The sequence below is a fragment of the Zootoca vivipara genome, chromosome 2 (assembly GCF_965207765.1).
Source record: "Zootoca vivipara chromosome 2, rZooViv2.hap1.1, whole genome shotgun sequence".
NCBI classification, from domain to species: domain Eukaryota; kingdom Metazoa; phylum Chordata; class Lepidosauria; order Squamata; family Lacertidae; genus Zootoca; species Zootoca vivipara.
This window is the reverse complement of record NC_142584.1, coordinates 98,321,202-98,338,195: the sequence shown is the minus strand read 5'-3', so window position 1 is coordinate 98,338,195 and position 16,994 is coordinate 98,321,202. Positions and strand designations below refer to the sequence as shown.

Below are 16,994 nucleotides of genomic sequence, written 5' to 3'. Positions count from 1 at the left end.
GCGTTTTCTTCCAGCACCACAACTTTGGCAGACCCAACCTCTTCCCCCTACGTTTGCGTCGCAATTCGGGAGTTGGGGGGATTGGCCTCCCCCCCGTGCGTCCAACTTCCTGTCCCACCTGAGGCATGGGCTCCACAACCCTGCCTGAGCCTCGGACACCACTTCCTGACTCTCCGCTGGAGGCAGAGCTCTCCTTACTCTCTCCAGCGCTTGGTGATGGACTGGAACTTAAGATGGGAGGGACTTCCCTGTATCCCTTGTCCCTCACATCCACCCCCCTCCCAGGCTCCTCTCTCCTCCTCCCCAGTGGCTCTCTGCTTGCTGGGGACGAGTGAAATCCCAAGAAGTCTGTGGCATCCGAGCCTGTGGGTGTGAAAATTTCCCCCCAATCCTGCGATCTCTCTCCTTCCCCCTGAGAAGACGGAAATCCCAAGAAGTCAGTGGCATCAGAGCTGGTGGGAGTAAAAATGTTCTGCCAGTCCTCTCCTGCCTCTGACGTCGTTGACCTCGGTGAAACCCACACCTCTTCTTCCGTGTCCTCAAATTCCGCTTCCCATCTCCATGGGGAGCTGCTGCCTGCTATCCCTTCCTCCTGCTCCTCCCCCTCTCCCTCCCTTTCCATGTGCCAGGGCTTGGGCCTGTGGGGGAACAGGGCGTGGAATTCTTCCACTAAAAATTCCTCAGGTACTTCCGTGGCCGGTATCCACTCATTGTGGGATGGCGGAGTGTCCTCCCATGCTATCAGGTACTCCAGTCCTCTCACCCCTCTCCTTGAGTCTAAAATCTCAGTTGCCTCATTGAGCTGTCGGGCGTTTCCCGTCTCCCCCCCTCCCTCTGGAGGCTGATCGCTGTCCCTGAACCTGGTACTTTCCCTGTACGGCGACAGCAGTGATCTATGAAACACTGGGTGCACTCTCATGTCCTCCGGCAGTGCTAGCCTGAAGGCTACCGGGTTGACCTGTTGCGTGACCGTGAAGGGGCCCAGCCTCCTGTGTGCTAACTTTCTGCATCGCCCCCTGGTGGGAAGACCTTCCGAGGATAACCAAACCTTGTCCCCCACCCTTATGACCTCTCCCGGCCGCCTGTGGCGATCTGCCCCCTTCTTATACGCTTCCTTGGCCCTCTCCAAGTGTTCTCTGAGCTGTTGGTGCACCGTCTCCAGGTCCTCTGCCCACTCCTCGGCCTGTGGGCCCTCTTCCTCCTCCTCCCCCTCCCTCTCCGGGAAAGATCTGAGGTCGCGCCCATAGTTGGCCTTAAAGGGCGACACCCCTGTGGAGACGTGCACCGCATTGTTGTAGGCAAATTCTGCCAGTGGCAGGCGATCCACCCAGTCCGTTTGCCTCTGGCTGACGTAACATCTCAGGTACTGCTGCAGAATGGCGTTGACCCGCTCCGCCTGTCCATTGGTCTGCGGGTGCCGAGCCGTCGACAAGCTGACCTCCACCTGCAGGAGGTTCATGAGCCGTCGCCAGAACCTGGAAACAAATTGGCGGCCACGATCCGAAATAACTCTTAAAGGCAATCCATGCAGTCGGAATACGTGGTCCACAAACAGTTTGGCCGTCTCTTCTGCCGAGACCGCCCTGGCACACGGTATAAAGTGGCACATTTTGGACATGAGGTCCACCACCACCAACACTGCGGTCTTGCCCCTGGACGACGGCAGGTCTGTGATGAAGTCCATGGACACTACTTCCCACGGCCTGTGCGGTGTGGCTAATGGCTCCAGCAAACCTGCTGGTGGCGCTCTGACCACCTTTGCTCGCTGGCAGGTGTCACATCCCCTGACATAATCCCGAACATCCTCCCGCACCCCTGGCCACCAGAAGTGTCTCATGACTAGGTGAGTGGTTTTGTCCCTTCCGAAATGACCCGCCGTTGGGTTGTCGTGCATCTGCTTGAGAACCTTACCTCTCAGCTGTTTGGTCGGGAGGTACAGGGCTCCCCTGTAAAAAAGCAAACCCCTCTTCTCCTCAAAGTCTTTGGCCTGCTCCCTCCCCCCTCTCAGGTCTCTGAAGATGCGGGTGGCAAATTCATCCGCTGCCGTCAGTGCTGTGAGTTCTGCCTCGCTCACCACTGCTGCACCGCATGACCATGCAGATGGGGGGAAAACGTGCCTGGGTGCTGGTGGCAACTCCTCCTCCATGTACTCTGGCTTGCGGGAGAGGGCATCCGCCCTGACGTTCTGCTCCCCCGGGATGTAGTGGATGGAGAAGTTGAAGTTCGAGAAGAACTCTGCCCACCGTATCTGCCGCTGGTTGAGCACCCTGGCCGTTCTCCAGAACTCCAGGTTCTTGTGGTCTGTGCACACCTGGATGGGGTGCTTGGCGCCCACCAGGAAGTGTCGCCAGTGCTGGAACGCCGCGTGGATCGCGAGAAGTTCCCTATCAAACACTGTGTAGTTGCGTTCAGGCTGGGTCAGCTTCCTGGAGAAGAAGGCACAGGGTCTCCACTCTCTGTTGGCGTCCAGTTGCAACAGAATCGCTCCCACAGCTTTATCAGAAGCATCTGTCTCCAGGCGTAGGGGCGCATCCTGCACCACGTGGAACAGGTGCTGGTCTGACGCGAACACCCTCTTGAGGCTTTCGAACGCTGCTTGTGCCTCTGGTGTCCACCTGAACTTCTGCTTGCCTCTCAGGCAGTCGGTGATGGGAGCCGTGACCCGAGAGAAGTTCTGGATGAACTTCCTGTAGAAGTTAGCGAAGCCTAGTAGTCGTTGGGCATCTTTGCGCGTCCTGGGGCTGTGCCAGTCCAGGATGGTCTGCACCTTGTCCTTGTCCATTGCCAGTCCCTTGTCTGACAGCTTGTAGCCCAAGAAGTCCACCTCCTTGGTGTGAAACTTGCACTTCTCCAGCTTCACATACAGGTGGTTGTCCTTCAGGCGCTGCAACACCTCCCTGACATCCTTCACATGCTGCACTGGGTCATTGGAATAGATAAGGATGTCATCCAGAAAGACCAGGCAGTTCTTGAAGAGGAGGGACCCCAGGACGTGGTGCATGAAGGCCTGGAAGCAGGCTGAGCCCCCTTGCAACCCGAAGGGCATCACCAGATATTCAAAAGAGCCCAGAGGCGTGAACATCGTGGTCTTCCATTCATCGCCTTCCCGGATCCTGATCAAGTTGTACGCCCCCCTCAGGTCTAGCTTGGTGAAAATCTTGCCCCTGCGTGCCGCTGTCAGGAGATCATCCACTCTGGGCATGGGGAAAGCCACTGGCTCTGTCACCGAATTCAGCCGTCTAAAATCCACCACCAGGCGGCGCTGTTGCGTGTCTTTCTTGTCCACCCAGAAGACCGGGCTGCCCCCTGCTGCCTTGCTTTCTCTGATGAACCCCCGCTTGAGGTTCTTGTCGATGAAAGCGCGCAGATCCTCCAGTTCCTGGTCTGACATGGCGTACAGCTTGGCTGGGGGTATAGTTGCCCCCGGCACCAGGTTGATCTGGCAGTCAAAAGGCCTGTGTGGGGGTAGGTGGTCGGACTCCGCTTCGCTGAAGACCTCCTGCAGGTCCCAGTACGGCTTGGGTATCGCCTCACCCCCTTTGACGTGCATGGTGGCCACCGTGGCTATCGGAGGCCCCTCCCCTGGTTGGTGCTGCATGCAATGTTCCAGACAAAAGTCCGACCCAAACGTGATGCATCTCTGGTGCCAACTTATGGAAGGGTCGTGGCGCGCCAGCCAGCTCATTCCCAAAACGATGGGGGGGTCTGAGATGGTCGTGACGTTGAAAGCCAGTGTCTCTGAGTGCCTTCCCACCGTCATTCTCATGGGGGGGGGTTTGATGAGTGATGGCCCCTCCCAGCAACTCTCTGCCATCAATGGTGGCCACATGCAGGGGAAAATCCAGCTGCAGAAGTTGGATTTGGTGCTCTTCTGCAAAGTTTCTCGAGAAGAAGTTGGCAGATGCCCCACTGTCAATTAAGGCGAGGACTGACAGGGGGTAGCCATTTGGGAGCGTCAGCGTGACTTCTAGAACCACTCCTGCTCTGGGAGGGGTGGGCTGGCTCTGCTCCTCTCTGTGCGGGTGGGCGGGCTGGGGCTGTTCACTGCTGACTGTGCCTGGCTGCTGCCCCTTGTCTCCTGCAGCCAGGCTGTCTCGTTTCCCTGCTGTGGTGCTACGTCAGTGGGGGAAGGTACAACCGTTCCCGCCTTTCCTTGCCACTCCCTGCGATGAGGGCAGTCTCTGACGCGATGCCGGGGGGAGTTGCAGAGAAAGCAATTCCCTCCTCTTCCCTCCTTGCGTTTTGGCGCCGCCGGGGTTTGAAAAGCCCGCGCGCGCGCTCCCCCGATCTCCATCGGTTCCGGCTCTGGGCTTGGTCTGGGCGGGTCTGGGGGCGGTCCCTGGGGTGGGTTTTGGTGATGTGGTCTGTCCTGAGAGCGTGGGAACCAAGGTTTTGCTGCGCGCGTCGCTTGTTTGTCATACCATCTGGATTCCTGCCTCACCCCCACCGCTAGCGCCGCTTTGCTGAGCTGATCCATAGTCTGCGGTCTAGGACCTCTTGCCAGCTCATCCTTAACGTCTGCATGCAAACCTAGGTAGAAGGCTGATTTCACTGGCTCACTGTTCAGATCCCACCCCAGTTTGTGCACCAGCATGGTGAATTTCGCCCAGTAGTCTCTAACTGTCGATTTTCCTTGTGTTAGGTCATGAAGCTCCTGTTTAGTGGCCTCCATTTCACTGTCGCTAGCGTACATTAATTTTAAAGCTTCTAGAAATAAAGTTGCGTTCTTCATGCAAGGATTTTTTTGCGCGATGAGCGGTCTTACCCATTCCCGGGCGGCCCCCGTCAAATGCTCTATGATAAAGTAGACTCTGTGCGCGTCATCTGGGAATTCTGCTGCATGCAATTCCAGCGCATAATTTATCTCAGTCTCGAATCCGAGGTACTCCCTCGGGTCTCCGCTGAACTTGGTGACTAGGCTCTGTCCCCTTCTCACTTGGACTAGCTGCGGCTGGGGTGCCCCCCCACCTCTAGCGGCTTTCTCCTCTTCCAACTTTTTCTGCAGGTCTAATACCATCACCCTTAGCTGTTTCTCAGTCTCCTCTTTTGTCCTCACCTGGTCCACCAGCTTGTTCAGCTCCTCCTGCGCCCCTCGCGCTTCCTCCTGAGCGGCATGCAATTGCTGCTGTGCGTGCGCTGTGAGGGTCTGTAGCTCCTGCTTCGCTGCTTCAGCCTCCAGCCTCCAATGCTCAGCCTCTTGAGCGCTCATCGCTGCACTCCAAAGTAGCCAAAAAAGATTCGGGAGTTGCTGTCAGAGGGCCTGGTATGGCTACTCTAGAGTAACGACTCCAGCATGGTCTTTTAAGGCTTTTATTAAGTGCTGACTATTTACAGTGTTCAGAGCAGTAAAAATGCATCCTTAAGGTGAGGTGTCAGAACTCCCGAATGGCGATTGGCGCGTTTTCTTCCAGCACCACAACTTTGGCAGACCCAACCTCTTCCCCCTACGTTTGCGTCGCAATTCGGGAGTTGGGGGGATTGGCCTCCCCCCCGTGCGTCCAACTTCCTGTCCCACCTGAGGCATGGGCTCCACAACCCTGCCTGAGCCTCGGACACCACTTCCTGACTCTCCGCTGGAGGCAGAGCTCTCCTTACTCTCTCCAGCGCTTGGTGATGGACTGGAACTTAAGATGGGAGGGACTTCCCTGTATCCCTTGTCCCTCACACAGATATTCCTTGATCTTCCCTCTCTTTTTTTTCCAGGGCTGAGGACTACTTCTTTTAACTGATGAAATCGGGAGCCCCATCCAGAGCTGGTATTGGCGCTAGAGATTTCCCTTTTCTTCCCCGCCAGCAGGAACACTGCCTTGTAGACTCCAGGCCCAAAGCTAGACGCCTACACCTGCCAAGTGGTTTGTTGGACGGCTGACAGAAACAGATGCCAGGGCCTGTCATGTACTTCCAAAACAAAGCCATTTCAACTGCTCGCCTAGGGGCGCGATTCACCTTAAAACAATAATGTATCAACACGCCATATTGTGTTCGTGCCTTAAAAAACAAAAACGAAATAAATAATGTCTACAAACCCACATAAAAGGTTGCCTGGATCGTTCCCGCTCCCGACCCGCCCACCCCCCACCCCAAATTTGGCAGCGAGGGATGGAGATTTTGAAATGGCTGCCTTACCAATGTGCTGGGCGCAGGTATCGCAATACTCCGCGTATAAGGATTCGAAACAGTTGCAGCAATATGGCCGCCCTTCCTTCATGATGTACCGCTGCCCGCCCAGCACCTTTTCACATTCAAAACAGCAAAAGTGCTTCATGTGCCAGTGCCTTCCCTCAGCCTCTGTGCACTCGTCAGCGAAGATAATCTGTAGTGGGAAATCAAGCAAACGTGTTAGGGCCTAGAAAGCAAAGCTTCGCTCATTTTTCTTGCGACCTGTCGTAGGGGCCATTTGCCTAGAGGCTCAACGCATGAGGAGACCGATAGACAAGTAAATAAATATTACTGATTTGAGCTTGCTTTTTAACGGCTTCGCTGCTTCAAGACTCTTACATCTACGCCTTTTTTTGAATCCTAATTTTCTACTACAGCAAAATAAAAAATATTTTTTTTAAAAAAAATGGTTGAGAAAATGGGATGTACATGGAACAGGGGTTTGTGTGGAATAGCGTAAGATGACTCCTATTCCATTTTCAGTAAATGGGGGCCAGGAAGTGGGAAGCATCGGGTTAGTTATTTTTTTATTATTCTCTTACATTTATAAGATGTAGCTGCAAGATGTAGATGCAAAGATAGGCTGGCAAAGAGGACTTTGGAAATTTGCAAGTAGATAAATAGGGACCGCTCCGGCGGGAAGGTAAACGGCGTTTCCATACACTGCTCTGGTTCGCCAGAAGCAGCTTTGTCATGCTGGCCACATGACCCGGAAGCTGTCTGCGGACAAACGCCGGCTCCCTCGGCCTATAGAGCGAGATGAGAGCCACAACCCCAGAGTCGGACACGACTGGACCTGATGGTCAGGGGCCCCTTTACCTTTACCTTTACCTTACATTTATATTTCTTCTGTACATGCAACAAAGGCAAACAAGGCAGATTTCACAAAATCTTGACTGTGGTTTGGGCTCCAGTACCTCGACTACCAGGGAGCTGGAAAATCTTCTGATTTCGGCAAACTAATGAGGCGCAGCGTTGCGTGATTAGTACTGTACTGAGCTTCGAAATCAACAAGCCGTGTTCAAAACCCTAAAGCTGCCGTGAAGTTTGACAGTTCGAGTTCCCTACGATCCTGTCCCTGGCCTATTGAAACAGGCTGCAGCTCCCCCCTCTTCCACCTCTCAGCTGCAGACTGGGCATTAAAGGGGTGGAGGAGAAAGCACACACAATTTATTATGTACACTGTTGTACACAGTGCAAATCTGTTTCAATGAAGGGTAGTGCAGATTTCCTCCCCACCCTGCAAAAGGATAAACTGTGGATGAATGGCCAGCAGTTCTGGGCTTGGCAGGGGCATTGGGCTAGGTGTGGGCATCTGCATCCACGCATGCTTGTGCTGGCCGCTGCAAAGAGAAGCCGCTACAGAGGCTAACACGTGGACCAGTCTGGAGATATTTCACATCTTTCCTTGCTTGTAGAGCTGCAAGATGTAGATGCAAAGATAGGCTGGCAAAGAGGACTTTGGAAACTTGCAACCATTCATCATGATCAACAGGAGGAGTGTTCGCGCATTCAAAAAAGAAGCAGAGATGTTTGGCTGGCCTTACCTCATCACATGCCGCACACCGAGGCTTGAGGCATTCCGCGTGGTGCCGGCCACAATAAATCTTCCCATCTTGATAGAAATAGATGAGATCTACCAGCAGCTCGTTGCAGACGCTGCATATAAAGCATGGCGGATGCCAGCAAACTCCATGACCTGCCCTCGATGCAAAGACGGCTATGTCTCCTCCATTGATTTGGCCTCCACACTGCAAAGACATTAAGGGAATGACACCCGAGGGGGAAACAGCTGAGGGCAGCCAGGTCTCATGGCAGCATTGGAAAGAATGCAAGGTTCTACAAAATGATACACCATGCATGTTGCTCCTTTGGGTTACTCACAACCCGGGTCCTTTGTCAAACTGGGGTTCCCTGGGGTTCAAATGAAAATGAAATGATCCGCTCAACACATGGGCATGAGCGCCATCGCAGCTCCCAGTCACAACGCAATGGTTGCTGCTTGTACACTCCAAACCCCGTCCATATATGGATGGGCCTTGGAGCAAGCAAACAGCAGCCAGGGCACCAGGTTCTGCTTCTCTTTCTGCCTGTTCTGTCTTCCATCACAGAGAGAGAGGAAAGCAAGACAGCTGGGCTGCTTGGATACTGCACAAGAACTTTGCAGGATAGCACGCTTCCTTCGACTGTATCTGGGTTCCCTTTTGTTGGGAGGGCTTCCCATATTGAAAAAAAAAATTGGGGAGAAACAGCGGGAGTGTGTTGTGTTCTGATTTTTTAAAGAATCCTTTAGCAATTTCAACATGCAAAATAATAACATACTGCCATTTTTTCAGTCTTCTTCATGACTACAAGGGAGAACCAGGTGGAGGTTTTGTCCAAAGTGTTTCAGACATGGGGGAAGACATGGTTTTCTAGGCTCCCTTAATTCTGGCTGTGAGCAAGTTTGTTTTGCTTATGGTTTTTTGGTCTAGCAATGCACAGCCTAGATGCAATTTCCCCTGGGGATTATGTGGTGGGAACCCGCCCCCCCCCACCAATCCACACAAGTAAATTCTCTGACCCTGAGAATAGTTTAATTAATAAGAATTTGTACTAAACTTCCTTTGTAAAGTCAAAGCAAAGAACAAATTTGTCTCCTGACTTGCCAGTGTCTCTTCTTATGACCTCTCATAACCCAAAAGCTAAACATTACAACAGAAAGCATGATTAGTTGTTAAACTTGTATACTACCCTATACCTGCAGGTCGCAGGGCATTTCACAAGATAAAATCACAATATAAAAACACAAAATACATAATCAAAACAAAAACAGCCCAATAACCCTCTGCAAGAAACACAATTTGCAAGATTGTGCTGTATGTGTGCCACAGTAGCATAATGCCACAACTTGGGGAAACTGCTCTGTGAATCCAAGATTCACCTGGCCGAAATATGTTGTGAAGATAGACCTACCTGCTCACAAATGGCGCCAGTCATGGTGACTGGAAAGGGTCGAACATTGCCTCTGCCCAGGTTCTCCCTTTTCCTCTGATTGCTGAAGAGTTTGAGTTCTCTCTTCTCCTCTTCATCCAGTGAGTTGCAATATCGTACCTAGAGATTAATAGCAATGATCTGTGTTACACCGGAAGTTGCAAGCCTTGGCTTCTCCCCCAGCACTTTTTTTTTTTGCAGGCAACGTGGGAGGAACTTGCCACCTACATGCAGATGTTTTCTCCCCTCAACAGATGGGCTTTCAGCCCAGATCAGACTCTCGCAAGCCGATTTCTCTTTTTCCTCTCCTCAAACCACAATGGTCTCTGCTGCTTTCTATACTTCTTCCCCTTCGACTGCTGCTATCCAGTTTATTAATGATACTCCCAGTATGCACACATGCACATTATTTAAAAAAAACACCAATGGCTGCTTATAACTCGAGGAAGACCTATGTGTCATAAAAACATGGCGGTTGACCCTGAAAAGTTGGTGGGTCTTGGGATAAGGATGTGTAAGGGAATAATTACAATGCTAGGACACTACTTGAGGGACATGGCCAGTCCAGAGATTAACACACTGGAAAACTGTGAAATCCAAGGAAAATTAAGAAGACTTCCTTGGGCTGTGGCTTTCTAGCCCCTTTCCTTTCACCTAGGGTTGCCAGACTCAATAGAGGACAGGGCTTCTGTGCCTTTAATTGCCCTGCTCTCTTCTGAGTCTGGAAACCTTAAAGAGAAACCAGCAGACCCTTTGTTTAATTTCCAAGCAAAGGGTCTGCTGGTTTCTCTTTAAGGTTTCCAGACTCAAAAGAAAGCAGGGCAATTAAAGGCACAGAGGTCCTGTCCTCTATTGAGTCTGGCAAACCTACTCTGACTACTGGTAGACAGATGCTTCTTACTAGTACAGCCAAGTACACACATTTAACTTGCAGAAATTAAACTATACACGTTTGGCTTCAGCGCCATTCCGAATCAATTTCAGCCTTTTTCTTCTGCCTGCATCTGTCTCTACCTGCCTCCCTTCCACCTTCATCTCCCTTCCTCCTCCAGTCACTCAACCATTCACATACGGAGGAGCGGGGGGAAAGGCAGTAGAGACACTGCAGAAGGTCTCTCCCACTTGCCTTCCAGTAGCAGGCCAGAAAAAAGGAAATGTTGGCTATGTGTGATTTTCACATATGCATGTTATCTTGGGAATGTATAAGCTCAGCAAATGATGTGATTGCACTGTATCTAAAAGGGACTGCCATCTTAGTCTTCTCCTGGCACATAGAATCACAGAATCATAGAGTTGGAAGAGCCCACAAGGGCCATCCAGTCCAACCCCCTGTTAAGCAGGAAACACCATCAAAGCATTCTTGACATATGCCTGTCAAGCCTCTGCTTAAAGACCTCCAAAGAAGGAGACTCCACCACACTCCTTGGTAGCAAATTCCACTGCCGAACAGCTCTTACTGTCAGGAATAAATAGGCTCATTCACACATATATGGTGGCACTGTGCCAAGATTAAGCCTTTTTGGAGTGGGGTATTAGAAGAGCTTAAGAAAATATTTAAATATATTAAAAAAACTCCTGAGTCTTTCCTACTAGGAATGGTTGATAAAGAAGTGGACAAAAAGGATGAAAAGGTATTTCTATGCTCAATGGCGGCAGCAAGAATTCTAATTGATAAATTATGGAGAAGCCAGGAAGTTCCAAGAGAAATTAATTAGTTACATCGATTTGGCCAAATTGACAAATTCGATAAGGGGTGGTTCAAATAAAAAATTTAAGGAAAATTGGGGAAAATTTGGAATATATATATAAAGGAACTTGTGTTGAAGACAAATATCTTGTAAAGCTCTCAAGAGGAAAATAAATAGAAGCAGCGAGAACGGTAATAAATTTGAAGCCAGGGAGGAAGAGAAGGGGAAGTCGAAATGTACAAGAAGATATAAATATAGGTGAACGTGAAAAGGTGTAAGTTAAGGTGAAACAACATTGTAGAACAGGCGTCCCCAAACTGCGGCCCTCCAGATGTTTTGGCCTACAACTCCCATGATCCCTAGCTAACAGGACCAGTGGTCAGGGAAGATGGGAATTGTAGTCCAAAACATCTGGAGGGCCGGTTTGGGGATGCCTGTTGTAGAAGATAGGTTAAATTACTGGTCTGCTTTCTGCAAGTCAACAGAGTATTGCTAATTCACTTGCCGCTGAACTCAAAACTGAGAAGGGATAAATTACTTCCTGATTCAGTAGACAAGGGTCTTTTAAAAAGGTACTTCAGTGGCACTCAAAAGAGCTTAGCAAGCTCTTGACGGCGCAGCTTATGGCAGGTCCATAACTATTTGCTTGCTTGTTCTCTGAAACTGGGCTCAGGCTTAAGCCAAGACCAACAAGATGTTGTCAGGATGATTAAAAGGCCTCCCCTCCACTGGCCGCCTTGCCTTCAAATGTTTAGAATGCACACTACAATTTCTCAGTGCGGAACCCAAGTTATTTAAAGGGAGACACACAGACAAACCCTTTTTCAGCCCTTGGGAAATAATTCAATGGGCTGCAATTTTGAAGTGCCAACAGGCCATATGTAATAGATCATCTGAGCGCCCTTGGGTTTTCACCTCCCATTCTGTTTTGTTTTTAAATTTTAACTAGAGTGGTCCCAGACTGCACGATGCTTTTGAAAACACCTTCTCGAGTAACACATTTAAAATAATCTTTAAAAAAACAAAACAGGATCATGCTTCAGGTGCAGAATTCTGGCACAAGTGATGTAAGAGCCTGAAGGCCCTGCCTACGAAAGTAACAGTGTGACTTATATATAACTAACAGCGAACTCATTCTCCAAGGGGCAAACCCTTAAGGAGTCAAAATGGACAGTGTCTGCAGGTAAGAGGGAGGGGTCAGCAGGCTTGGGGAATGCCAGCATTTGCAGAAGTACAAGATAAACTTAAGGAAGGGAGGAAACCCTAAGGTTGGTGGGCAAACTCAAACCTAACATTATTAGGACTGAGCATGGTCAGTGGCCACAGAATGCTGAGTGCTCCCTCATGGAAAAACTAGAGGAGGGGGAATAATAGAATTGTAGAGTTGGAAGGGACCCTGAGGATCATCTAGTCCAACTCGCTACAATGTGCAGCTGTCCCATACAGCGTTCGAACCTGCTCCTTTGGTGTTATCAGCACCATGCTCTAACCAACTGAGCTATCTGGGAATGGAATGGAGAACCACAGAGAAGTCACTCCTGCCATACCTCCCTTTGGATCCACCCACCCGAAGCTCTGTCTACCTACCCAACACCAGCTTCACTCAGGGAAGCCATTCCTGTCAACCAAAGATGCTACATGAAATATTCATCTTCAGGGGCAATGGACCTCTAAACTCCAGGTACACTGGATTGCTGTTGTCCCCGTGCCCTTGGCTTGTAAGCCTTCCAGAGGGTTATATGTGTGTGTAAAAAAAACCCACCTGTTTATTTATCTTTTACAGGTATTATACGGAACAACATTCAATAAACTCTCCCCATACCCCACATGGAAGAACAGGTTCATATGAGAGACACAGAAAAACTACAGCCATCCTACTAGAATCATAGAGCTGGAAGGGACCCAAGGGTCATCTAGTCCAGGCTTCCTCAACCTCGGCCCTCCAGATGTTTTGAGACTACAATTCTCACCATCCCTGACCACTGGTCCTGCTAGCTAGGGATCATGGGAGTTGTAGGCCAAAAACATCTGGAGGGCCGAGTTGGAGGAAGCCTGATCTAGTCCAACCCCCTGCGATGCAGGAATATTAACTAAAGCATCCATGACAGATGGCTGTCCAATCTCTGCTAAAAACTTCCACGGAAGGAGAGTCCACCTCCTCCCGAGGGAGTTCATTCCCCTGTCAGAAAGTTCTTCCTGGTGTTTAGTTGGAATCGCCACTTAAAACCATTGCTGTTTTGAGTCCTGCCCTCCAAGCTTGCTCCATCTTCCATGTGACAGCCCTTAAGATATTTGACGATGGTTATAATATCTCCTCTCAGTCTCTTCTTTTCCAGCTAAACAGACCCATCTCCTCCAACCATCCTTCATACGACTTGGTTCCCAGACCCTGGATCATCTTGGTTGCTCTCCACTGCTCATGTTCTAGCTTGTCAACATCCTTCTGGTGCCCAGAACTGGACACAGTATTCCAGGTGTGGTCTGACCAAGGCAGAATAGAGTGGTACTATTACTTCCCTCGATCTGGACACTATACTTCTGTTTATGCAGCCTAGAATAGCATTGCTTTGTTTGCTGCTGTATCACACTGTTGACTCATGGCCCAATATGCTAAAAGATGTGCATCTGTCCACAGCTTGCCTTGAGTCGCTAGCCATGCTCTTTTGTATAAACATATGAAATAAAGTCGAGCCATGTGTTTTGGAAAGCGTGTCTTTGTTTATTCCTTGTTCACCTAGTTTTTCAGTCAGTTTGTCCAATAGTGCCACATCCCAGATTTGATTCAGCCACATTTCAGATAACATTTAGGGTTCTCCAGTTACTGGCAACATCAAGCAAGCAGCTGTTATTAATTGTAATGTAAGCTTTTTAGATGATAATTCTTCATAACCTCCTTCAAATACAGTTAATAAAGCAACATGGAGGTCAAGATGTACCTGTTGTTTAGTTTTCATACTCATTTCACAAAAAAACACTGTTATCCCAAAATATACAAAGTTTTTGACAAGTCCACCACATGTGGAAAAATGAAGCTACATTTTAACAGTTTCTCCAGCCAGTTGTTGGGAGAGTGTAATTGATTTTATTGAGTAGTACAGGATGCAAATACCATCTATGAGTTAGCTCTTGTGCGTTTCCCCTAAGTTTAGCTGAATAAAATTGAACAGGGAATTTCTGCCAGATTCTTTTCCAGGAAGGCTCGTTTAGAGTATCATTCAAATCTCTCTCCCAGTGGCGTTTGAGAGCATTTAAAGCTTTGCAAGAAAAATTGGTTAATGAGCTGTAAATTAAAGAAATGATACCCTTGCCCAATGGATCGTCAGAATAAATTATAATTTCCAGGGGAGTTAAAGACTGGGTTGCCTGGGATGTGATGTTTGTTTGGGAGATAATATGTAGGACTTTGCCGGTATATGAACACAAGAGTAAGCTTTGTTTTCCAAAGCCTGTTGCATCTCTATTCCTGTCATATGCTTTCTGTTCTTATAGAAGTCTCTGATCCTGCTTCCCGATTTTTGTATTCCTGTATTCTATCTGGATTAAAGAAGTCAGAGTGGACAATCAAAAAGATTATAGGTGAGGTAGGAGGAGCTAATTTGCTGCACTAGTTCTGCCAGGCCTGTAAATTAGCTGTTAAAAAATTATAACCAAAGGTAGAAAGAGAGCTACATCTGCTCCAGCCAGGACTTTTCTTCCAGAAAAGTACCAAATACATTAATATGGTTAAGAATTAATATACTAATGGGAAGAGAGCATTTCTAAATTCAGACTGGAGATCAAAAATCATTTCCTAATATTAACAGTGTAAAATTCTGGCGAGCTGTCCCAAGAACAATTGCGGGGACGGTTCTCTTAATTGATTTCCAGGCAGAGATAGGAAGATTTTAAAAGACTTGTTTTAAAGGGCTTATTCTTTTTTGTTCAATCAAGTGCTTCTGCGTTCTACAGAACTTCTACAGAAGCAAATCTCTGCAGAAATGGAATACAGATGTTCTGCAAGTATCCATCTCCCAAAGGAATTAAACATCTTTCTTTCTAGAGAATTTGGAAATTCTTATTTAGTTATGGGCCACTGTGTTCTAGAAATGCCTTCTCTTCATCTCAAGCTTCAGAATTCTCCATCTTTCCTCTGGGCATTAGGTGGTATGAACTTTTCTCTCTCTTGCAGAAGCTCAATAAAGGAGGCTTGGGTCATGCACTGGATTGTGGACCCATTGTGCTCTTGGGCTTTCAAAAAGCTTTTGATAAATGTCCCCTCATCAAGAACTCCTGGACATGCGACAAGAGGAAGAGATTGCGAAGAGCTCCAAAAATATCTGTCCAAGGTGGCATGAATATGTCAAATACAACTCAATGTAAACTCAGCACATTGAGTCAAAAAATCCTAACTTTGGGCAGTCTGAGATGGCAGTGACTGGCCAGGATCTGGATCAGTTAGTTTTTTAAAAATATTAAGTGGTATATAAATGCTTTTAAATAAACAAACAAGTAAATCTTGGGGGCATAGTGAATAGCTCAATGAAACATTGATCTGGGATATGCCAGCCCAGAAAAAGGCAAATCCTATTTTAGGAAAGGGATAAAAAATATAAACCTGACAATATAATAATGGCATTATAAAAATATATCATCAAACAGGACTCTCTCCTTAAATGATCACCTTATTTCAGACCAGGAATATATTATTTCCCCAGTTAAATATTATGGACCAGCTAAAGTGATGCTCCTAACTTGAGTGTAGCCTGTAGACTCACACAAAGCAAATATATGAAATTAAAGAATAATTAAAGGGCAGAATTACCCAAAGGGAGGGGGAAACCCAGCCATGCCCCCTAACCAGGGAGCTTGTTTATATCTAGAAAGTAAGCGCTCTGGAACAGAGACTTTTAAAAAGCATTCCCTGCTCTATGCTAAAACAGCAATAAGGGGCATACCACACTTCTTTAAAAAGACAAAACCTTATACCAGGGTAAAAAAAACAAACCAGGGTTTGCGAACGTTCTTTTGCAACCTGAATGTCCACGGCTTCTGAATGGCTGCCGAAGCTCCGGCAGCCAGTCGGAAGCCATGCCTTGGAAGTCGAATGTTTTGGAAGTCGACTGGACTTCCGGAACGGATTCCATTTGGCTTCTAAGGTACGACTGTATTTATTTCATTAGTCTTTCTTTGGCCAAAACAGGCCTACAAGGTTGGTCACAGAATAAGATTTTTCAAGCCACATTAAAACAGCTGGAAAATCACTTCCAACACCAGAGTGAGATTGGGATGAAGGCCAACCTACAGATGTTTTGGAGCACAACTCTTATCAGCCCCAGCCAGCACTGCCCTGGGAGTCACCAGCTTGGAGAAAACTGTTCTCAAGCACGACCGGGGACTGGGATTGAGCACACATTTGCAGTGTATAAACTGCACATTAAAGGTAAAGGGACCCCTGACCATTAGGTCCAGTCGTGACCGACTCTGGGGTTGCGTGCTCATCTCGCATTATTGGCCGAGGGAGCCGGCGTATAGCTTCCAGGCCATGTGGCCAGCATGACAAAGCCGCTTCTGGCAAACCAGAGCAGCACATGGAAACACCGTTTACCTTCCCGCTATAGTGGTTCCTATTTATCTACTTGCATTTTGATGTGCTTTCGAACTGCACATTAGAAGTGTATAAACGCCACAAAAAGGACATGAAGTCAACAGCCCTCTACTGCTATTGCCCCAAACTAGAGGCTGCATATAACCATTGTGATCACTAGTCATTGATCAACATCTTGTTATCAATTTATCTGAAGCCATCTTAATCTTGCTGCAGTGAATTCCATGAATTAAGTATGGATTGTATGGAGAAATACTTCCCTTTGTTTTCCTTGAGGCTACAGCCAGTCACTTTTGGATGAGGGAGTAAAGCTTCTCTCTACCTGCTTTCTTCACACCTTGCCTAATTTTACAGACACCCCTTTCTATATTGGGAGACCCGCCTTTCTCTGGATTCATTTGTAGTTGGCAACTTTTAATACTACTGATAAGTTAAAACTCAATTCCAAGAGTACCTATTTATCACCTTGGAACATCTTTGCTTAAACTTCGGTCTCCATCCCTGGGCGTTAGTCTAGACTCCAATTCTACAGTTGGAGGATCTTACTTTAAGGGAGGTATTTAATGTCTTTTGAGTCTCTTCCAGCAGCA

The 16,994-nt window shown here is 48.3% G+C and overlaps 1 protein-coding gene across 2 annotated transcripts in view; it reads right to left on the bottom strand.

Annotated features, from left to right (window-relative positions):
- Window positions 1-16,994, bottom strand: part of PRICKLE2 (prickle planar cell polarity protein 2) — a 127,525-nt gene that overhangs the window by 41,131 nt on the left and 69,400 nt on the right. For both annotated transcript variants that reach the window (XM_035106742.3, XM_088663315.1), the window contains 3 exons: window positions 9,115-9,252; window positions 7,707-7,910; window positions 6,127-6,313 (listed from right to left, as the gene is read on the bottom strand). In XM_035106742.3, coding sequence (XP_034962633.2) covers window positions 6,127-6,313; window positions 7,707-7,910; window positions 9,115-9,252 — 529 coding nt within the window. The remainder of the gene's footprint in view (window positions 1-6,126; window positions 6,314-7,706; window positions 7,911-9,114; window positions 9,253-16,994) is intronic.